Raw genomic sequence first — 23866 nt, forward strand, 5'->3', positions numbered from 1 at the left:
CCTACCATCTCATTGTGGCTTCTTCTTTGTCTTTGGATATAGGGTATCTTTTCTGGTAGGTTCCAGCGGGTTTTTTTTGGTCGATGGTTCAGCAGTTAGTTGTGATTCTGTTTCCATAAGAAGAGGTGAGCTCACGTCATTCTATTCCACCATTTTGTCTCCTCCCAAAAGCACATGTTATTTACAGCTAAGATGAAACAAGGCTTAACCTTATAGATGTAAATACATAAATAAGCATATGGGATAGAAAAAAATTGTTATAACAATGTCATGCAGTTCTTTTGAGTTGCATATCAAAAATCACAGTGACCTATCAACAGCTTGATTAGATGCTCCTTTAGTTTGTTGAAGACAGAGAACTAGAAACTTACCTACCTTGCTGAGGATTTGGTAGCTAGGCACGATAATCACCTTGGTGCCCCTGAGGTTTTTTTAATATTCCAGAGGGCAGTGCATCACAGTAAGCCGGATGAAACGTAAGGTTTTCTTTTTGTAAAGAGGAAGGAAAATTGCACAAGGGGGAAGAGGGAAAGGAGAACTGGCTGGCTCACCCTCAGGTAAATCAGTTTTAGGACAGTGCATATGCCGGCACCCACGAACCCCTTGGAGAGTGAAGACCAATGCTTAAAGGATTATAAAACAGCTATGAAGAGACCATGACTGAAAAGCCCATAAAATAATGCTTACCTGTTTACCTCTGTGTTCTTCAGAGTGGTGTTAAAAGCTGTGCTTTTGCAAAAACAACAAAAAGCAGGCAGGTCCAAACATGCAGTCTAAGGAGCAGCCACTCCATACTGCCCATGGAGGGGAGAGGGAGTACTGTGGTATAAGAAAATACAGTCTACATAAGCCAAGAGAATCTGGCATATATTGATTCTATAATAGAGTGCAAAAGACCAGCACAGAATCTTGGCTACCCGCATGTATGTGTTTTAGTGATTCTAATTTTTCCATAGAAATAATGGAACATATGATTGGGGAAGGATATTTAATTCAGATTAGTTTTTATTCATTTTTAAATGTAAATATGTCCTAGTTCAAATTTTGTTTTCTTGATTCAGAGTATTTACTGAGAACATGGTTGCCTTATCATCTATTACCTTCTTTGTGTTGTCCTTCCATATAAGGTCCATGTAAAGGATGTTTCAGCAGCTATGAGAGACCCTCGTCAGCTAGACCTGGAATGCTGAGGGGTCCGAGGAGAACCCGAGTCCCCCCTTCTTGTTTAGTACAAACCTTTTGTCAGACTGCTTTCACTCAAAAACCAAGAGTATTTCTATTAAAAACAGAGCAAATATTTTATGTTAAATATAGTTCAGTATAAAACCTATTGCTTAACCCCATGGCCAATTTGTATGCACGGTTGTAATTACTATGTGCCAGTGCTTTACACGTGCGAATGATTAGCTGTGTTCTCAAAACCCTAGGAAATAGGTAATATGTGGTCATGTCACTTGGAAGGTGGGAACCTGGCTTGGAACACAGAGCTAACAATGTTAGGAATTGAGTCTCTACTGCCTTAAAATAAGTAACTCCCCAGAAGGTTAAAAATGAGAGAGACAGAGACAGAGACAGAGACAGAGAGAGAGAGAGAGAGAGAGAGAGAGAGAGAGTGTGTGTGTGTGTGTGTGTGTGTGTGTGTGTGTGATGTTTGTTTTAAAGTAAACTTTAGTAGGAGGAAGATGTGAAACCAAAAAGCTTTGGTCTCCGTGGGGTCCTTCTCCAGAAGTTGTCTGATATGATGGAGGGTGCACAGTCCTGGCTTTTCTAATGGAATGGGGACGGTTATTTCCAACTTCGGTTTCCATTACCTGGAGAATGTGTATCCAGACCATGGCCTCAAGGAGGACAGGCACCAGCTCTGGTTTCTTCCATCATCACCGTAAGTGAGGTCAGTGCTGAGCGCCATGGATTCTGCTCGTGCCCTGGGCTGTTGCTGCTTCCTACCACAAACCACATTTCTTGGACCAAGTGAAGGACTGCAGCACACATGTTCATGTTAAAATGTGAATTTTAATTGTAAAAACTGTCTTCTGTAAATATAGTTATATCAACCTCTCTGCATACAACTTGGTTCAGATATATACACATATGATATACACAGATGTTATTTGTACCACAGAACAAAATCAATTCAAGAAACATTTACTCTTCGGGATGAACCCCAGCTTCCTTTAGGCCTTTAAAATGATCACCATTGAAGAGAAAAAAACATACCCAGATGCAGTATATTCAGGGTGAGATCTATGAACTGTCTTACTGATTTCATACTATGAGGTAAATACTTGAAACAAAAACAGATTCCGTTTCTCTTATTGCTGTAACTCTTACACTGGGGTATTAATCAAAGTAGGGGTTTGACATTTAAGGCGACAGGGAGACTATGCTGATCCTAACGTGGAAAAAACAGAACTTTTCCCAAGGCTTACAACTATTTCTTTTTCAAAAAAGGTTTCTCTCTCAGACCTATAAAAAATTTTAGCCAACAAGCTTGGGATAAACAAAGGAGGTTAGTTTTGTTTTTCCTCTACTCTGTACCCCTAAAGTCTCCTACCCAGTCTGTTCAAAAGCACAGAATCTACAGCTTTCCTCACTGGTCTTGGAGGGCTAGACCGAAACTCATTTCCTGATGCTGCCTTCAGAATTTTTTGAGACTTTTATCTTTGCTTGATTTGGCCAAAGGAAGGAGTTTTTCACTCCAATGTCAATGGTATATGTTAACAACCAGTGAACCCAGTGACCTGTGTGTAGATTTTTCATTTTGTGGATCATCTCCAGCTAGTTCATAATACCATACACCCCATCCCTGCATCCCCCAACTGTCCTTAGAAAGCAAAGTAGATGTACCATTAGTCTAAAGAGGCATTCCACAGCACACAGAGGTAATTCATACCTATCCTTCCATGGTAGTTAAATAAATTTTCTGAATTTAGATCCTATTACCTCTAAAAGCCCACTATGCTGAGCTTCTAGAATAAATGCTAAAGAGATAAAAGCAGGGCTTTACTTCTCCATCATCATTTCTCTATCTAGCTCTGGAAAATTCTTATTTCCTTTCTAAATGTGCAGTTTCAACAAATGGCCCCTGTGTTCCAGCTCCACAAATGAGTCAAAGTGCCAGTTATAAAACTACCCCTGCCTCCCATCTCCCTCCAGCTAAGAGGCCTAGTAATCAGCATGATCACACTCACCCCCTTTCATACAAGAATCTTACTTAAGGTTGGTGAATGTGTGTCATCCTCCATCGGACTGTCAACTTTATCTCCTCAAGAGGCTGTTTGTTAGATTTCACAGGACAGTCCTTATTCACTCACCAAAACATTTAAATAACAAAACTCTTATGGGGTCTCACCTGCTTCCAAATTGCAATACTGCCCGTTTCTTCTAGGATTATAGTTTTGAAATTTCCTTCCAACATCTGCATACTCAATTCATCACATAGTAATATCGATATAAAAATAAACTTCCATTTCTTATAAGAAAAACATGAACTAAATTCACAGTTAGCCTTTTTCCACAGCACTCTGCACCCCAGCAGCTCCGGGGAACAGAAGTATATTGGTAATACAAATGGAATATTAAAAATCCATGACTTGGGAGTAAAAGGAGCCCTGAACTCCTCTTCCCCTACCTGAATCACAAAAGGACTTTCCTGAAATGAGAGGGGATGGACTGGCCTGCTGAAGTGAGCCCCAGGTCTGCAGGATCCTCACTGCAGGGCGCTAAGTACAGCAGGAACGCAGGGAAAAGACCCGAGGACTGGCCCTTTCGCAGAGTCTGAGCCCACCAGCCAGGAACCTAACGGGGAGATGAAAGCCCATGTGAGACACGCTAGCCCCCATACTAACCTTGACTGTTTGAGAACTGTCATCACACCAAAGCAAGTTCACTGTCTTATTTTATTCAGCAGCGCCCTCCCCCTCCCCCTCCCTCTCCAAGTGTGATCCGTCCTGGGAGTGGAGGAAGCACCTCAATTCATTCCCTGGGCTCTGCAGTTTCATTTAAAACAAAACAAAACAAAACAAACAGTCCCTGAGGTCCCCACCTCTTCCTGGAGGGTTGCTGTACTGCCCTTAAAAGGTTAACTCTTCACTGCCCTTTACAAAAGGTTCCCCAAAGGCCTCGGTTTAAAGGTGAATAATCTTACCTTTTTATTGCGTTTGAAGGGCTTTCAGTGTATCAAGACAAATAGCAAGTTCATCCTCATAACCACCAGAATGAAAAACAGTGATTCAGCTATGATTTCATTTATCTTTATCTTCTAGCTAAAATATCATAGGTAGTTACACTGATAAATGAATCGTCACACGTGGTATTGAGAATCATCTGCACCCTGTGCTACACTTAAATTTCCCATCTTGATTTTCACACGGGACAAAACAAGGTAAGTTATAAATGCAAATTCCTATGCTAAATTATTTCTATCAATATATCAATGAATTCAGCTTCCCTTCCTCAGCCAAATGGAAGACATGATGCCAGGATGCATGATGGCTATGGGAGACAGATGCCTGCTGACCCACAGCAATCCTAACTCACTGAGGGCTGTACAGGCACTTACATTAGAAGGGATCTCCACCAGGCCTAAGGAGTGCTTCACGCTTAGCAAAAGCCAAAGCTAATTCTAAACTATTTTTTTGGCCCATACTTTTTGGTCTGGTGAAAGGTAAGTCCTACCATTTCTGACTCCTGAAGAGCCCTAATCCACAGGACACCTGGACATTGTCCCAAAGGCTGAATGGTACCATCTGCCCAGCCTGCACAAGTGAAAAAATCCATTTTACCAGGACTCTGTCGTACCTTACAGACATCAACAAACCCCAAGCCTGGATTCTAGGTCCCACAAGGACTCTCGCCACCAAGAGTTTCTTCTAACTTGACTCAGGGATGACCTGGCAGCCCCCGTGTCTCAGGTCAGCAGTGTTTCCAAGTTAGGACGTGGCTCACAGCTTGGCGTTAGATCAGGCTTAAAGTTCCCCAGCAGGACCAGGCCAGCTGGTGCAGGGGGGCCGTGGGGAGGGGGGAAGGTGGTCCAAGAGTCTAGAGGGACAGGAGGCCACCATCAGTCAGTGTACCCGAGGCTCCCAACCTGCTCCAGAAGGCCACAGTAATAACAGTAAGCCCTGTCCCTGTGGAGGACAGGAAGGAGGGACATTCTCCGAAGCTTCCAAACAAAAGCAGGGGGTTTCTCAGAAAATATTTCCACAGTGACACAAAAGCAGGTCTGTGTGGCTTCTAGCTTCTGCCGTCCCTGTGCAGGGAGTCCTGCCTGGTACCTCACCCACGAATTCCCCTTTCAGAGACCTGGCAGCAAGTGACGCTGTGGGTGCTGCTCACCTGAGAGATCAGGAAGAAGGCGGGAGCCTTCTGACCTCTGACCTCGGAAGGAAAAGGCTCCACATCTGCATTCTTGGGGGACGACAGGCAGTGACGAGGGTAACCACAGAGCAACAGCGCGCTGGCCAGCCCAGCAGAGGGCGCTGCACTAGACTCCTGCCCCCCACCCCACCCCACCCCCCGAAGCTGGCAATGCAGGGAAGAACCAATTCTTGGGTTTCCTCTTCAAGGTCAGCTGAGCCCAGGGTGCGTATGACCTCAGAATGGCACTGCCTCATGGGTGCCCCCCTCCCAGGACCACCCCCAGCCCAGACCTCTGCGTGAGCATCGGGGGGACACAGATGCCAGATGGACAGCTGCCTAGGACGGCAGGGAGCTAAAAGGAGCACAGAAGCCTGGGCCCACCATTCAGAGGGAAATACAGGCATCTCATCTTCATCCTACCACCTTTACATCAGCACGTCTGAGCTTGGAGTTACAATACCACAAAAACAAAAGCGTTCACACGCAGAAGGCCTCCGGAGCAGAAGTGCTTAAAAAGAGTGTGTTCTCCCCACAAATTCCCCAGCTGCACAGAAGGAGGGTCTGCCTGCGTCCTCCACGAGAATCTGACCTTCCCTTTTACGCCCGCCCCTACTTCTGACCACCCACCCCCAACTTAGAAAGCCTTGAACCTTTGGATACCACTAAAAGTATAAAAGTAACCCTAACTTGACCCAAGTTAGAAAGGCCACTTCTTCTCGAGGGGCAAGAGGAGACAGTCACTCTTCCAGGAAAAAGGCAGTGAAGCTTCAGCTTCTAAACACAGATTCTTTTTTTCTTTTGTAAACATATTACTGAAACGAAGGCTAAACCCACAGGGGAGAAAAATGTACGGTTTACAATTCAATGCCCAAACTTATTTATATACTTACATAAAAGATGCTACCTTGATTAATCAATGTCTGTTTGCATTTCCACATGTGAATTTCTTTAGTCTTGAATTTCATGTCAAGGAGCTACAGTGAAAATATTTTTAAATAAAGCAATAAGCCCTATAAAGCTAGTCTTGAGATAAGACATGGGATCCATCTATTTGGAAGTTATTTCTCTCTGCTGTGTCCATTTGCCTGGCTGGAACTTGGTCCCAGACATGGATATAACTGATGGCTGTTCCAATAACAGAGCCAGGCAGGAACGGTGAAGGGCAAGAAGTTATTTGTCACCAACAAAAAGACCTAAACGCTACGCCAGGAGCTAGCTTCTCACCTAAGCTGCCATCCACTGAATGCCCCAGCCAAAGAGAACAGGCAGGGCCGACAGGAGCTGTCCCAGGTCAGAACGCTCCAGAGCAAAGCGGAGGAGCTCATCATCCACTCTCAGGTTTCCCAACTACTTTCCTGGGTGGAGGGACTGCCACGTTTGCTCTCTAACAAAACCTGCACATCTCTGGTCCCAATTACTCAGCTCGACAAATGTCGTCTCTGCTAAAGAGAAGTCTGTTTACGAGAGCTCCAAACTGGTACACACTCCTGTTAACGTCAGCCCGAAGGAATCTGCCAGCCCATCCCAAGAGGAGGGGATTCAGAGAAAACGGACTATTACGTGGAGTGGCCACCATTAACTTACTCAGAGAAAGCTTTCAAGGCTTCATTCTACAATTTTAGTTCTCAGGTGACTGAGAAGCAACCTCTCCCTGTCATCTGTCCTTAGAGAAGCTCACACTTGGTGACAGAAATATCCTTTGTCCCTCTTTGAAGTCTCTTACCTACGTGAACAGAGAAAACACAGATTTACTCTAATGAACAGGAAAAGGGATTTGATCCCAAGACTAGACTCCCAGAACTGATGAAAATAACCTTGAAAAGCCACCTGGTCTAGCTTCTGCTTCAGGCAGGTGGACATCCAACGCCACACTGGACAGACAGTTGTCTTATTCTTGATGTGTCAAGCGACAAAGACCAGACAGACTTTCTCAACAGTCCAGCCCCACGTCTCCAGAGCTCGGCCCGCACCTGGTGATACGCGGTCTTCGCCCCATCTCCTCAAGTCCCTCAACAAGGCAATGAGAGAATCTGCTTTGATAACTCCTAAGACCAAACGTGGCAGCTCTGAAGGCGGTAGCTTTCAACGACCTACAAGACCAAGGTGCTCTCATCTTACCTCTTGGGAGGAAGGGAGGGAAGGCGCTGCAAAAGTTACATTTGTTGGAAGTATAAACAGTATTCCTTTGTGTCAACTTAATGAAAAATCAGGCCATCTGGGGCCTGGGTGAACTCATCCTTCCTATGGGCAACAGGGGTTGTCAATGACCAACATGACATCGATGCCGTAGGCCTCCAGCAGGTCCATAAGAAAGCTCCGGTCTCCTTGGGGGTCTAGACCCATGCCCCGGGCATGCTCAGCTGTCAGAGTTTTGTCTTGACTGGCGGACACCTCCAGCAAAGTCTGAAATATCCGATTGTTTTGCTCTAGGAAAAACCTGCGTTCACAAGACAAGACGTGGGAAAGGGAGGGCAGAAAAGACACGAAAGCTCACCAAGTAAGCCACACATGGGGAACCAAAACTACACTGCTTTGCTTGATATACTTTTAAAGAAGAAAACAGGATAAAAGTTAAACGGTTATTCAAGCGCCGCTAAGGTCAGCAAAGAACTGGCTTTAACCATGGTACGATGAGCAAAATCTCTAAGCAACTGATGGCCTGACTGCCAAAAATTTATTTTCCTGTTGAGAGGGAGGTCACTAGGGGTTTAAACACAGCTGTAGGGAGAGGCCCCCATAAACTCTGTTCCTCTCTTTCTGCTTAGTCATAAAGGGAAGAGAAGGACAGAAAACAAAACCAAAAAAACTGGTAACGCAGTTCTGAGGTCAAGACTTAATGTGAGAAAGTGAAATTCACCTTCAAAGCCCTGGATGGGTAATTAGAGCCCGTAGCAGGAGGTGAGCCTTCCTAGAGGCAGAGAAGGGCTCTGAATTGGCTCTCCAGGCCCTGAGGCACCCACACAGAAAAGGTGGAGCTCAGGGGGGCTGGGGCACGCACGGGGCAACCTGAAGCCAGCCCCGCTGGAGCGGGCAGTGAAGGCGGAAGTGGAGTCAGCCTGGAGGTACCGCTATCGCCACAGCTCACCACCATCTGTGCGCAGCTGTGTTCTTTCGATTACTTTTTTTGTTTTAATTATGCACAGAGCGTGATTTGAATGTCACGAACTTACAGTACTGTATGAATATATGAACTGTAGTCAGAAAAGGCATTAACTGTCTAGACTTTTCAGCTGTGTTCCATAGAGCAAGGTGCCTAGTGCCCAAAGCAGCTCTGGGCGCTCTAGAATTTCAGATTCAATAGACTGTGTCAAGCCTTGATGAGACTGCTGGTTCTCTGCTCAGTTCCCAGACACTTTTACAGCTAAACAGCATGTATGCATTAGAAAGTACACTTTATTAGAGTCAAAGTACTGCACCTTTGTTGAATTATCAAAGCCAATATCAAAGCCAGAAACAGTTCTAACTGCAAGTGCTATTCACCACCCCATCCCGGGAGGCGGGGTAGGAAGACCAAGCCGGACGCTGGGAAAATTGTTTCTGGTTCAATTACAGTTCTGTTCTTATCACTGAGCACCGTTTCACACAGCTGCTTATGAATGAGATCAATGCTCTGAGGTATAAAGGCCATGGCTCCCACCCTGACCACCAACAGCTCGGAAGGAAAGAAGTGTCCTTCGATTCAAGAGTTAAGTTTCTGATTATCCCATAATACTCAGTACAAGGAACTGCTCTATTCAAAGGAAGCAATGCAGTGAGAAGTCCCTGCATCCTGAGGGACACACAGAGCTCCTATGCAGCAGACATCTGGATGTAAATGCCCAGCAGGAAGACAACTGCGGGGACTCCCATTTTCTCTTAATAACCTTCCCCTGCTGCTTTGACTTTCCTGGGTCCCCCCTAACAGCATTTTGGGGCTCAGGTTGACTCTGTGTGTAGCCCAGCTCTAAGTGCCCTCGGTGGCAATAAAGGGTATCCTTGGGCTGCAGCAGGTAACACGGGAGGGATCCAGGCTAAAGCCCTTAGTGCTAAGGGACCCACGGGGAGGCCCCCGACCACCGCCTGGGCCGACTTACAGCACAAAGAGGTCCTCTTCACAAGGGTTATAATCCTCTTCTACCTCCTGGGAATACAACAGCATCTGCCTGTCAGGGAGGAGATGACCGTCAGCCTCTGGCGCAGCTACAAGGACCCCAGCAATGGGCTAGGTCACCGGCCAGGCATCTGCATGGGCCACCGCCTCTCAGGAAGGAGGCTGATCCAGAGCGACACACGCACCCTGGCCCCCATCCAAAGGCAGGGAGAGCAGCAAAGATAAACGGGGCTTGGAGGCCAGGGCTGGCTCTGCCTGTGTGTAATCCCACTCACGTGACCACCTTTCCTAACTGCCATAAAATAGGGATGAGGTGGTGAGGCCATTTATTTCGCCACTGATACCAACACGCTTCCTCGGGCCTCACAGATTCCAGAGGCCGCCAGAAAGGAGTCACCCCACACATGCCCGTTGCCCATCGGTATACGCTGGGAGCTTCCTCAACCCCGGCTCCCGGCAGGGGGGCAGAGATGTGCCCAGAGGGAAGGGGCGGCAGGCGGGCTTGACGGGAGCCCCCCCCCCCACGCTGTCCCGACAAGGGCAGCACGGCAGCCCCAGGCTCTGATCTACCTCTGCTCGTTGAGCCGCCGGTACTTCTCCCGGTCGGCACTGTTGATCTTCAGCAGCGGCTGCAGGTGGTCGTGGTGCGTCTTCACATTCTGGTTGTCCACGTAGACGTCGTACAGCTCCCGCTTCTCCTCAAAAATCTTCTCGGTGGTGCCTGCGGGAGCTGGGCTTCAGGCGGCAGGACCCCGGAGGACGGCCCTACAGGGAACCAGCCCGACACTGCCGGGAAGCAGGGCCCCGGGCGACCCCGCCAGGGATGTGCGGGCAGGATGGGGCGGGCCCCGTACTCACAGGCCACGTAGGACACCTCTACCTCCAGGCTCTCGATGTCGGCCACGTTCACGTAGAAGAAAGGCTTGGACTCGGGAATGGTGCCCCCGATGCCAGGCAGGGAGACGTTGGCCAGGCAGCAGCAGCAGTACACTGCGGGGACAGCGGAGGTGAGGCCGCCCGGGCCCCTCTAGCCCCTCCCTCCCAGCCTGCCGGCCACCTTCTCGGAGCTGTCAGCTCCACCAAGGTGCTCAAACCCAACGGACATGTTTCAGTCTTCGTCTCACGAGGCCCTGCTTAGCATTTGGCGCTGGTGACCCTCTCCCTTCTCAGAACTCTTACCCACCACGACCCCTGCACCTCCTGGTCCCCTCCCCTCTTCTGACTGCACGCCAATACCCCCTCTGCCTTCCGCCTTCACTGGCTCACCTTCCAGGCCTGCATCTTACACGCTGGCACATCCCTCCTCACTCACATTCTCCCCAAATGATGGCACCCACCTCCCGGCTATCAGCTCGGCCTCTGTGCCACCCCCAGGTCTGTCTCTCTGGCCCAGCCTGTCCCCCAAGGTCCTGACCCAACTGTAGCAGTGCCTAGAGCACCGTTCGAGAAGGCCTCAGAGCAGCACACGCTTGTCACGTCCAAGGTAACTCTGTCACACTGCCCCCCACCTGCTCCTCCTCGGACCCCTGCCTGGTGGCCTCACCGTCCTCAGCATCCTAGATTCTTCCTCCGTTACCTCACACACATCAGAACCTTACAACCCAGACGCCAGACTTTGTCAGGTTTCTCTCTTAAACATATCAAGCATCCATCCTCTCTGCTTTAATCCAGACCCTTCTCCCTCACCAGACTACTGATGTGTGACCCGATCCGGCTTCCGTACCGCCAGAGTCCACATTCTACAACACTAATCCAACCATGTCACTCCCAGGCTTAAAACCCCTGAGGCCCTGATATGGCTCAATCCCTTCTGGCCTTGGCCAACACTGGAAAGACTGGGGCAGTTTCTGTTGCAGAGAACTTGGGAAGAGTCCCTGACTTTGGCTTCTAGTTACCTCTGTAGCATACGACGCCCACAGGAGGGGGAGAAAATATCAAAATGCGCTTTCGAAGTAAGGCAAATTTCCAAAGGATGAGGATCTGTTCCCCAAAGAACTTAATAAACTGAGACATGCAGCCAGCTGGGTGTGTGATCTGAAAAAATTAAAAGGGGGTGGGAGGGGAATAGCTTGTTAGAAATATTGCAAAAAATATTCAGTACAGGTGTGTGCTGACCACCCCTTCCCCTGCCAACAACGACAACAAAAAAACCAAGGTACCACCAAACAGATTCAATAAGGGATGGTTACTTCCATGTAAAATGGTATTTTTCACTTTGAAAGTCTTATCTTTAAGCTAGAGGTCCATCATTCAACAGCTCCCCTGATACACCAAAGTGTAAGTTTAGGGATCATTAAACGACTTTACCCGGGGGACGCAGAGCAGAGGAAGCAAAACTGGACGTAACTTCAGTTACGGACGCCTCACTGACGGCAACCTCCAAACCCCCAGGGACGTCTGACGGACGCCTCAGTGAGAACTTTCAGCTCCCAACACGACTGAGCACCGGAAGGAAGAAAAGGATGCGCTGACAGTCCCGGGTGAGACCCCACGTGTACAGGGGCCCGGCTCCCGTGCGAGGTGACGTGTGGGCACAGGTGACAGGCTACCCCCCGGGGCTCCCTGACACAAGCCCCTGCACCTAAGCCCACCCCCCACCTCCTCTCGGTGCTGGATGCGAGGACCCTCAACCCTGAGGGTCGCCTCCCGGGACCCTGCCGCCAAGGCACATCCTGGGGTCAAGAGCTCGAGCTCTGACCCGGGGAAAGCTGGGGGCCAGTCCTGCTCTGCCCTCTACTCACAGGGAAGCCTCGGGAAAGCCAGCCAACATTTCGGGCTCTCTTTCCTCATCTGTAAAATAGGGAGACCACTGTCACATCCTTCATCTGGCTAGAAGGACCACTTGAGAAAAACCGTGTGGAACCCTTAGCACGTGGGAAAAGCCACATGCAGCAGCCACAACTGTCGCCGACGAGACATGAGGCTTCAAGCCAGGTGCTTTGTGAGCCTTTTTTTTTTTTTTTTTTTTTTTTTTTTTTTTCTGTACGTGGGCCTCTCACTGTTGTGGCCTCTCCCGTTGCGGAGCACAGGCTCCGGACGCACAGGCTCAGCGGCCATGGCTCACGGGCCCAGCCGCTCCGCGGCATATGGGATCCTCCCAGACCGGGGCACGAACCCGTATCCCCTGCATCGGCAGGCGGACTCTCAACCACTGCGCCACCAGGGAGGCCCTTTGTGAGCCTTTTGGAAGGTCACTTTCACGCTAAAGCATCAGAAGTGACATGGCTCTTCACCCGTTCGGGATGCAGGTGAGAGCGCTTCTGGAGGCAGGTGCCACTGGCGCCAAGGCGGCGCGCTGGGTGTGACACCTGGCAGCCCTCTGGGGCACCCGCCACCCGAGCCCCGGGGTGGCCGCAGCGCTCCGCCAGCCCCTCTCCTCCGGACCACCCAGGAGAGGACTTCCCTACCCAAGGCATCGCCCCGTGCCTGCGGAAGGGCTGTCCCCCGAGGGCCCCGCCTGCCCTCTGCCACTCCTTTGCCACCACGTCCCAGCTCTCCGGGAGGAGGGGCGGCGCGAGACCACAGCCGCTCACTGCGGCCAGACGCACCCTCTCGTGAAATCCATGTGTCCTCTGCTTCCCTCCCTTCTCCAGACTCTTCCACCTCGGTCCCCGCCGGCCTCCGCCCGCCAACCAGGCAGAACAGAGCCAAAGCCCCTCCGGTTCTTCTCAGCGCCCACTCTGCTCATCTTCATGCCCTAAACGTGTGCTTCTCCTGCACGAAGGCCTGGCAGGGTTTTGTCCAAATGTGTCCTGGGCCCTAGAATCCTAGAGTAAACCAGCAGCCCTCAATTCTGCCTGTACTTATTTATTCGTTCATTCATGGACACGTGTGCCTTCTGGCAAGAAGCATTTCCCACGTGCTCGCTTTGTGCCCTGAGCTAAGCAGTCTGGCTCCCACAATGAACAGAAGGCCAGGCCCTGCCCTGGCACAGTGTACAGGCTGGCGGCAGAGGCGGGTGCACAAGCCCTTAAAGGCCAGGCTGATGCGAGCCGCGATGGTGGGGGGAGAGCGGGGACTGCAGGAGGGCGTGCGGAGGCCTGCAGGTACGAGAAGCAGCCCCTCCTGGGCCCGGCGAGGGGCCCTCCTCACTTCGGAGAGAGGTGGCCCCGCAGTCTGTGCCTCGACCCTTCTCAGGCCCACCAGCACAGCGCCACCGACATTTCTCCTGCTTTCGCTCCAAGCCGTTTCCCTTCTCGTGGCCTTGTAGCTGCTTCTCTTGACTTGCCCAGTTCCCACCTGTCTTCCCTCTGCCCTTTCATGCCAGGTACGCTCTCCTCTCCCTGTTCTTTCACCATTGCTGGCAAGCCCCTCGGGGTTCACGCTTCGTCCCTCACCTTTCACCTGTAGCCCCCTAGGAAATGCATCTGCTCCTGGGGCTCACTTCCCACATTTGTCTCCCACTTCCCCATTTCCCTGGGGGAACATTTACCAGCCACTGTTGGGCCTCTCAGAGAGACTGCGATCCTGCCTTCCTCTCACTTTCCAGGTTTTTTTTTTCCCTCTGTAAGTCTTAAATCTGACCTCTACTTTATAAGCTGATTTAAAATTTCTCTTTATGTATGTGTTCACTTTGTAAAGAATTCACCAAACCATATACTTAAATTTTCTTAACATGTGGCAGGTGCACAGTGCCAGCGGTCTGAGCGCCAGCTGTTCAGGGCCCCTCCTCCAGCTCCTGCGGTTTTGATAACGTCACTTTTCCCTCTTTGTTACCCCAGCCCCGGGAGCACGTGGCAGGCAGCCTCCAAACCCCCAGGGATGTCCCCACCTACTGGTGTTTATGGCCTTATGCAACCCCCTCTTCCTCTTGAGGAGCTTGCTTTTAACCACGAGAATATGGCAACATTGCAGGGCTGTGACTTCCACAGTTAGGTACAAAGGATTATGACTTCCATCTCGCCAACAGTCTTTTTCACTTGTTGGCTTTGATGAAGCAAGCCATCATGTTGCGGAGAGACCCACTGGGGGCAACAAATAGTCCGCAGGGCGCTCAGTCCAACAGCCCTCAAGGAACTCAATCCTCCCAACAACCACGTGAGCTCAGAAGTGGGTATTTCCCCAGTCAAGCCTTCAGATAAGACCCCAACCTTGACTGCAATCTCATGAGAGACCATGAAGCAGAAGACCCAGCTAAGCCATGCCTGGATCCCTGACTCACAGAAACAAATATGTACTGTTTTAAAGCATTACTTTGGGGGCAATTTGTGATGCAGCAACAGATAACTAATAGAGGGTGGTAGCCACTGTCTGCATTTCTAGTGTTTAGGTTATCTTGTTACCTTTCTGTGCCTCTGGTTTTCCAATTCCTGTATTACCAATTCCCTGTATTGAATTAGTTTGAAATATCTGACATCGTTTGTGTTTTCCTATCAAGACCCTAACTGGTACTTATTCAGGTTCAAATGCCATGGTCTAGTATTTAAGATTCTCTGCGATCTGATTCCAACCTATTTTTCCAATCCCTTCTCTCCTGGCCAGCTGACACTGAAATTCAATCCCAGCCAAACTCTTCTGCTCACATCCCACGAACCTGCCCTGTGCTTTCTCACGCCCATGACCTCACAAAAGCAGTGGAGTGGGATAAGGAGTGAGCACTGGCCTTGGCATCAGGCCTGTGTTTACATCCTGGCTCTATCTCCTACTAGCTATAAGGCCTTAACCAAGTCACTGAACCTTTATAAACCTCAACTGGTTTATCTGTAAAATATGGATTAAAGAAAAAATCCACTTTAAAGAGTGCTGCAGCAGGTACTGATAAATAGCCAGCAGAACGTCTAACTCACAGAAGGTGCTGACAAAGTGATGGACCATGGTCCCCACTGTTGCTCATGCCTTCCTTCAGTCTGAAATTAGCTTCCCTCACATTCCCCCAGCCAAATGCTTCAAGGACCAACTCCTCTTCCAAGATGCCTTCCCAGAGTTCTCTAGAACTCGTGGCATAATTTCTCTACCAGGGAGACTGAAATTTCCACTGAAGTATCTTGTGACCACCTGTAGGGGACGGGAGATGGGAAGGAGGAAGTGCAGGATGGAGGAGGCGGGATGGGGGAAAAAGGAGGAGGAGGGGTGATCTTTGTACCCTCCCAACGCCTAACACTTGGCTGGGTGTTTCGTTAATGGTAAATAAACATATTCTAGTATTTAGAAGTACTTCAGAAAAAAAAATACACAATAAAGGAATACCGAAACTACTGTAACTAAGAAATATCTTAACTGCTCAAACTCTTCACCTTTAGTTCAAATGTCTGCCTTTAAACTACCTGAAGCAATCACTAGAATCAGGAGTCCACCACAACCGGCCTATCAATACGGCTTTGTGCCATGATTACAGAAGTATTAGAAAGCATATTAGTTTAAGATAACTTGCCTTATGTTTTAAAAGAATCAAATGCTTAGGTTACAATCCTATTCTATCAAAAGCAGACTTTGGGCATCAGCCCAAGACACAATTTCCTTATTCATTAAAACAATAATCAACAACTGCTGTCCCCAGACCTAAGTCCGGGGCTGTGTGAGAGTTTGGCTGACCTACCTTCATCTCCGGGTACATGTAGCGGTGGATGGAAGGCAGCCAGTAGACAGGGGGCAGGCTGCCACCTCTCCCCGGACTGGCGTGCAGCACCCCCTTCTTGTCCTCGTAGAATGCAGCCAGATGAGAGTAATGTCCCGGTGTCTCCAGCTGGTGTCTGCACGACACACATGCACAGTGAGAATGGCTCTTCCCACGGACCTGCCACTCACTCCCTGGCCCCAAGGGAAGTAATACTTTGGTGGGGGTGGGGAGGGCAAAGGCCTGGATAAACTAAAAGACCCCCTTCTTGAGGTCGCCTAGAACGCCTCTGTTGGTGTTACAGAAGCTCCTTATGAAAAACTCTAACACAGGCTCTGAAAGTCCCCAACAGTGCTGTGGAAGCAACCTCCTCCTCCTGGGAAAGAGGAGGAATTAACAGACTGTAACTAATGTCTATTGTTCTCGAGCAAAGGATGCTTCCCAGAGAAGGGGTAACCTGGAAGACCACAAATTCCCTGCTTGAAAGCTGCTCTTTGTTTAGAAAGCACAGTCGTGTTCTTGCTTTGCTGATACAAAAGAATAAGACGAAGAGTACCCCTCAATGTCTCAAATAACGGAAAACAATTATTAGATGTCACAAAGGGCTTATAATTTTTGCACCAAGTAATAAAGTAATAAAAAGCTCAGAATCTCTTTTATTCCCCAACCTAGCCTGCTCGGGTGGCAGAGACTTGGCTGTGGGTAGTTCTGTCAACTGACCCCAAAATCAAGAAAGCAACATCGAGGCCCTGGAGCATCTGGACAATGGAGAATCCAATCCTGTCTTCAGGTCAAGCACAGGAGGACCGTGAGTACCATATTGGCACTATGATTACTGACAGCACAATGGGTTGAACTTTAAATGAGGCCATAGTCCAGTACCACTGGTGTCTTTATGAAAAGGGGAAATGTGGACACGCGCGCGCGCGCGCACACACACACACACACACACACACACAAGAACACCATGTGAAAATGAAGGCAGAGATCAGAGTGATGCATCTACAAGCCAAGGAAGAGCAAAGACTGCAGAAGATAGGAGAGAGGCAATGAATAGATTCTCTCTCGGAGCCCTGGGGAGAAACCAAGCCTGCGGACACCTTGATTTTAGACTCCTAGCCTCCAGAACTGTAAGATACTACATTTCTGTTGTTCTCAGTCACCTAGTTTTTGGTACTTTGTTAGAGCAGCGTTAGGAAACTAATATAGGGAGAAATAAAAGGCACTAAAACCTTTTTAGTCCATTTAAATTTCTTTAGAACCCTATAATTTTCATTCTCTTACACTGAAAAAGAATCAAAATATAGCTTTACTGAGCAAGGGGAGGCATCGCCAATTACGGTTGGCCCTGGTACAGTGATGGCTGAAAGGCAATGATGCCCCCAACCTGTCATTGCCGGCTTCCTCCAAACGCTGACACAAACTCAGATTCAAGATTCGCACAATCCAACCGGTACCCAGCTGCTCCCCAAACATCTCTGCTCCAGAGGGACGTACAGCTCCTCATGTCAAGGCTACAGCTGCCACTTCTTCCCTGTGAGATCTCGGTCAAGCTACTGAACTTTTCAAAATCTGCTTTTTTCCCCCTCCTTAAAAACACAGATAACTAGTAACACCGCGATATCATTTTGAGGTGTAAATGGAGTTAAGCAGAAAATGAGCCTCATACATCTCAGCCCCTCACAGAACACTAGGTTCCCTCCTCCCTAGCACATGGGGCGGAGGCTAGCCAGGTGCACAGGGAGGGTTCGGAAACAGTGCGTAAACAGGGAAGATTCAGGCCAAGCCCTGGAAGAGAACTTTGGGCAAATTTACATTTTTTAAAAAAATTAATTTATTTTTGGCTGCACTGGGTCTTCGTAGCTGCACACAAGCTTTCTCTAGTTATGTTGAGCAGGGGCTACTCTTCCTTGCGGTGCGCGGGCTTCTCATTGCAGTGGCCTCTCTTGTTGCGCAGCATGGGCTCTAGGCACGTGGGCTTCAGCAGTTGTGGCGCACGGGCTCAGTAGTTGTGGCTCGCGGGCTCTAGAGCACAGGCTCAGTAGTTGTGGCGCAGGGGCTTAGCTGCTCTGCAGCATGTGGGATCTTCGCAGACCAGGGCCCGAACCCGTGTCCCCTGCATTGGCAGGCGGATTCTTAACCACTGCGCCACCAGGGAAGTCCCAAATTTACATTTTTAAAAAGAAAAAAAAATCATCAAGTACACCCAAAAAAAAAGATCACAAAAATAAACTCTCCTCTGAGTGACAGCTCTTTAATTTGGGGGCTCCTACACATTTTGTTTTAAGCTTTGCAAAAGGAAGCAGTCGTGTGATGTAATAACAAATGGCCTTGGGGGTATGTGCGTTTATAATCATTCCTTTCACTCTTACAAACATTCACACGCTAGATGGGAAATCCATGGGGGCTAAGCTGTGTCTGACGATTCTGATGGCCGACTTCAGACACCCTTCAGGGATGTGTCAAAGGGATAAAAGCTTGATCACTACAAAATAACAGATAGACAATTACGTTCAAAGGTGTTTCCATTAGGACCTAATTTCCTTAAAAAGAACCGTGGGAAGCATTTTATTGTATTTCTAATACTATGTTTTGGCTACTATTTTCTAGGTTCCTTGTTGATTTGCCTCTGAATTAACTGTCCTACCTGTTTGACTACATTAAACTCTATACTGGAACCAAGATTCTAAAGAAAAGTTCACTATTAGGTTAGGGTCTCTTACACAAAAAGCTAGTTTCAGGATCCTGTCCCCTGACAGCCTATACCACTGGCTGATGGCACAGGACAAGGCAACCACATGGAATACAGAACGCGAACACAGACATAAATATAATAGTTCCTGGATGAATGTTAAACAACCGTTTTAGGAAAGCCTCAAAGTTTAAACACTACATAGATTTTGCAGTAAACAAGATTGATTATCGAAGTGTAACACCAAGATAAACCCAAAGGTACTGCAACAAGGCTGAGAGTGTTGGAAGATAGGCTGGGCTTCAAAGATGATTCAGGAGGAGGCCTTCCTGGTGATCTTACCTACACAGATACATGGATTAAGGAACACAGCCCAAGTATCTATGGAAACTGCCCCAGAGACATGACAATGTAAAAATGAGAGGATAACCGGCACAATATGCACTACTGACCTGAAGCCACGGGCTCTGGGCCAGATCAAGGATTCCCCTGAAGGGCCAGAGACACTGGGGTGCTATGTAAGCCCACAGCCCCTCCACTGATACAACGTAAGCTATGTGTCCATGCTGATGCCCACTGCAACTACCCCTCCCTTCGCCACCACACCAGGCAATAATGCACCCAATATAAGTATCAGAGGTGCCTCTGTTCAGCAATCACACTTCATCACTCCTGTGTACTCAGTACTGCTCTGTACCAGTCTGTTTTCCGGCCTTGCAAGTACAGAACAACAGGCATTCCCACCTGCTGCTGGTGCAGGTACGACATGGTGCCACCTTTCTGAAGGGTCACTTGAAATCTGTATCCAATTGTACCCTGCAACCCAACGATTCCATTTCTAGGAACGAGGCCTAAAGATCTGTATATGGATATGAACAATCATTTACCCGTAAGGATACTCATGTTCACGGTGGTGAAAAATAAGAAACCGCCTAAAAGCCCAATAACAGTGAAACAACTGAATAAACTGTAATTCGTCTATATACTGAGATGTTATGGAACCACCAAAATGACGATGAGGACTATGATTATTCATGATCATTGAAAGGTTAACACACCTTTCAGTTAGAAAATTTAGATACTGAATGACCTCAACATTCTTTTTTTTTTAATTAATGTGTATGTACACATTTATACATGGTAAAAAGACCAGAAGGATATAAATGTTAACAGCAGATATGTCTGGCTAGTGGGATTACGTTCTTTTTTTTTTTTTTTTTTTTGCGGTACGCAGGCCTCTCACTGCTGTGGCCTCTCCCGTTGCGGAGCACAGGCTCCGGACGCGCAGGCTCAGCGGCCATGGCTCACGGGCCCAGCCGCTCCGCGGTATGTGGGATCTTCCTGGACTAGGGCATGAACCCATGTCCCCTGCATTGGCAGGCGGACTCTCAACAACTGCACCACCAGGGAAGCCCAACGTTCTTTTTTTCCCGTTAACCTTTGTCCATTTTTCAGTTTTCTGCAATAACTCTATGTTAATTTTATATTTAGTCTTTTTAAACTTTTCAATATGGAAAATTTCAAACATAAACAAAAAGTAGAAAGAAGAGAATAATAGACCCCATTATCCACCACTTAGTTTCAACAATATTTTATCAATATGGTTACATCTATACCCTATCCACCCGCCCACCCACCACTCTTTCCCCTGAAATGTTGTAAAGCAAATCCCTTATAACATTTTACCCATAAATACGTCAGCATACATCTCTAACTAATAAAGTCTATTTAAAAAATAACATAACCACCACGGCATTATCTTGCCTAACAAAATAATGTGCCTTAATCCAAACTAATATCCAGTCCACTTTCAAATTATACCAACTGTCCCTGAAATGTTATTTTACAGTAGGTTGTTTGAATCATGATCTAAGCAAGGTCAAAAATGTGGTTTAAAATTAATCCTTTAAAATTATATAGTAGTTCTCCAATATCTTCTGATTAATAAGAAATAGTCATAGAAAAGACTCTCTAACTAGGGAGATATCAAAGCCAAGAGTTATGGATGAAATATTAACAAATAACATTAGGATATCATAAGTAAGAATAAATATAAAAAACATGGATTCAGTGTTTTCAAAAATCAATTCTAGTTAATTTATATAAAAGTCATTGCTGGGCTTCCCTGGTGGCACAGTTGTTGAGAGTCCGCCTGCCGATGCAGGGGACACGGGTTCGTGCCCCAGTCTGGGAAGATCCCACATGCCGTGGAGCGGCTGGGCCCGTGAGCCATGGCCACTGAGCCTGCGCATCCAGAGCCTGTGCTCCGCAACGGGAGACACCACAACAGTGAGAGGCCTGCGTACCGCAAAAAAAAAAAAAAAAAAAATATATATATATATATATACACTCATGTACTGTGTTTTACCAATCAGAATGCCAAAAATCCACAAGTTGTATTGTTGTGTGGGCAATGCTGTGAGGAAACAGCATTCTCTTGCATTACTGCTGGGCATGTAAAATGGTACAATCTCTATGTAAAGCAATTTGACAATATCTATTAAAGTTACAAACACATATGCTCTTTGAATCACCAATTTCATTTCTAGAAATTTAATGTACACATATACTACTCATGTGTGAAATTATACTTGCTCATAGGTATTCAGTGCAGCCTCATAACAGCAAAAGACTGGAAACAACCAAATGTCTATCAGTAAGCAATTTGATAAAGCAAGCATGGTTCTTTTACATAGGGCACGTAATACAACTGTGAGAAACAATGAAGAAGCTCTCCATGTGCTAATATGAGAAGATCTCCCAGATACACTGTTGAATGAAAAAGGCAAGGTGCAAACAACATGTATAACATGCCACCTTTTGTATGAAAAGAGGGAAAATAAGAATATACATTTGTATTTGTATATACCCATACACGAACTTTGGAAAGATACATGGGAAATCAGCAGCGATTACTGGGATTATTGGATGGATATGGGAACTGGGTGAAGACTTCACTTTACGCCAGTGGTTGAGACTGCCACTCTCTTCTTCCCTTAGTAACAGAAGCTTCCAAAATTTAGCTGGTCACATGGCCACCCAGTTAAGGACCCCATTTCCTAGACTCTCTTGCTGCTAGGTGTGGCTAGGAACTAAGAATAAGTCAATGAAATGTGGGCAGAAGTGATGTGCTCAATTTCTGGGATTCCTGTGGGTTTCCCCTTCCTGTAAGACCTAGTAATGGTGAATCAACTTTTACCATGTGGGTGAGGACAATACTCTAGCAGGTGGCAGGATATGAAACAGAAAGACTTGGGTCCCAGAAATGACCCAGGGGAACAAAGCCATCTACCACACTGGACTACTTCCCTTCCCCTGGGATTGTCATGCTAGAAAACCTGTACTTCTACCTTGTTTGAGTCACTGTATTTTGGGTTTCTTTGTTAGAGCAACTTAGCCTGGATTTGAGCTAAAGCAGAAAAATATTTAGGAATGATTTACCATAGTATCAAAAACCACACTGTAGCACTGGCTTAGTAGCTAGAAAGGGAAGATTGCTTAAAAAAAAAAAAAAAAAAACTTTGCTAGAACTTCAATAACTTGGAAGACAGGCCTTGTATCATCTGAACTTGTAACTTTAAGGGAAGCAGTGAGAAACAGAGGACTGATAGCTCCTTGATGTTTTTAGTTTTTAGTAGTTTTCATCTTACTACTACAACAGCAAGATGAAAATAAGCAAGATTTGGTCAGTTTGCAAGCAGAAATGGTGGGATATACAGCGTAAGGGTGGACATTCTGAGTTCTGCAATGTAAATTAATTGAGACTTGAAATATTTGGGGCCCCACGGGACTGAAAAAACCAATCCCTCTGTACCCAAAAAGCAGGAGATAACCTAGAGAAATGGAAATAAAACCAAAAATAGACAAATGGGACCTAATGAAACTTAAAAGCTTTTGCACAGCAAAGGAAACTATAAACAAGACCAAAAGACAACCCTCAGAATGGGAGAAAATATTTGCAAATGAAGCAACTGACAAAGGATTAATTTCCAAAATTTACAAGCAGCTCAATATCAAAAAAAAACAAACACCCCAATGCAAAAATGGGCAGAAGACCTAAATAGACATTTCTCCAAAGAAGATATACAGATTACCAACAAACACATGAAAAGATGCTCAACATCACTAATTATTAGAGAAATGCAAATCAAACCCACAGTGAGGTATCACCTCACACCAGTCAGAATGGCCATCATCAAGAAATCTACAAACAATAAATGCTGGAGAGGGTGTGGAAAAAAGGGAAACCTCTTGCACTGTTGGTGGGAATGTAAACTGATACAGGCACTATGGAGAACAGTATGGAGGGTCCTTAAAAGACCCAGCAATCCCACTACTGGGCATATACCCTGAGAAAACCATAATTCAAAGAGAGTCATGTACCACAATGTTCACTGCAGCTCTATTTACAGTAGCCAGGACATGGAAGCAACCTAAGTGTCCATGGACAGATAGATGAATGGCTAAAGAAGATGTGGCACATATATACAATGGAATATTACTCAGCCATAAAAAGAAAAGAAATTGAGTTATTTGTAGTGAGGTGGATGGACCTAGAGTCTGTCATAGAGTGAAGTCAGAAAGAGAAAAACAAATACCGTATGCTAACACATATGTATGGAATCTAAAAAAAAAAAAAAAAAGAAAAAAACAGGTTCTGAAGAACCTAGCGGCAGGACAGGAATAAAGATGCAGATGTAGAGAATGGACTTGAGGACACGGGGAAGCGGAAGGGTAAGCTGGGACAAAGTGAGAGAGTGGCATGGACATATATACACTACTAAATGGAAAATAGATAGCTAGTGGGAAGCAGCCACATAGCACAGGGAGATCAGCTCGGTGCTTTGTGACCACCTAGAGGGGTGGGATAGGGAGGGTGGGAGGGAGACGCAAGAGGGAAGGGATATGGGGATATATGTATACGTATAGCTGATTCACTTTGTTGTACAGCAGAAACTAACACAACATTGTGAAGCAATTATACTCCAATAAAGATGTTAAAAAAAAAAAAAAAGAAAAAAGAAAAAAAATGCAGGAGATAAGAATTTCTCTCAAAGCCTCTAAGGAACTCTCCCAGACACGGGAGTCTGCCCATTTATAAAGCCCAGATTTAGGCTACAGTCTCAAGGTAGTTGCCATTAAAACCAGGGAAAAATAGATAGGCCAAGAA

General features: G+C 47.0%; 1 protein-coding gene across 1 annotated transcript in view; it reads right to left on the reverse strand.

Annotated features, from left to right (window-relative positions):
* Positions 1–5574: 5574 nt before the first annotated feature.
* DENND11 (DENN domain containing 11) overlaps positions 5575–23866 on the reverse strand; it is a gene marked incomplete at its 5' end in the record, with an annotated part of 45555 nt that continues 27263 nt past the window's right edge. The window contains 6 exons of the mRNA XM_082633070.1: positions 5575–7798; positions 9435–9503; positions 10022–10172; positions 10310–10441; positions 11347–11485; positions 15987–16140. Coding sequence (XP_082489196.1) covers positions 7603–7798; positions 9435–9503; positions 10022–10172; positions 10310–10441; positions 11347–11485; positions 15987–16140 — 841 coding nt within the window. The 3' untranslated portion in view covers positions 5575–7602. The remainder of the gene's footprint in view (positions 7799–9434; positions 9504–10021; positions 10173–10309; positions 10442–11346; positions 11486–15986; positions 16141–23866) is intronic.

This window comes from Mesoplodon mirus (genome assembly GCF_964341445.2).
Source record: "Mesoplodon mirus genome assembly, chromosome: 9".
Taxonomy (NCBI): Eukaryota; Metazoa; Chordata; class Mammalia; order Artiodactyla; family Ziphiidae; genus Mesoplodon; species Mesoplodon mirus.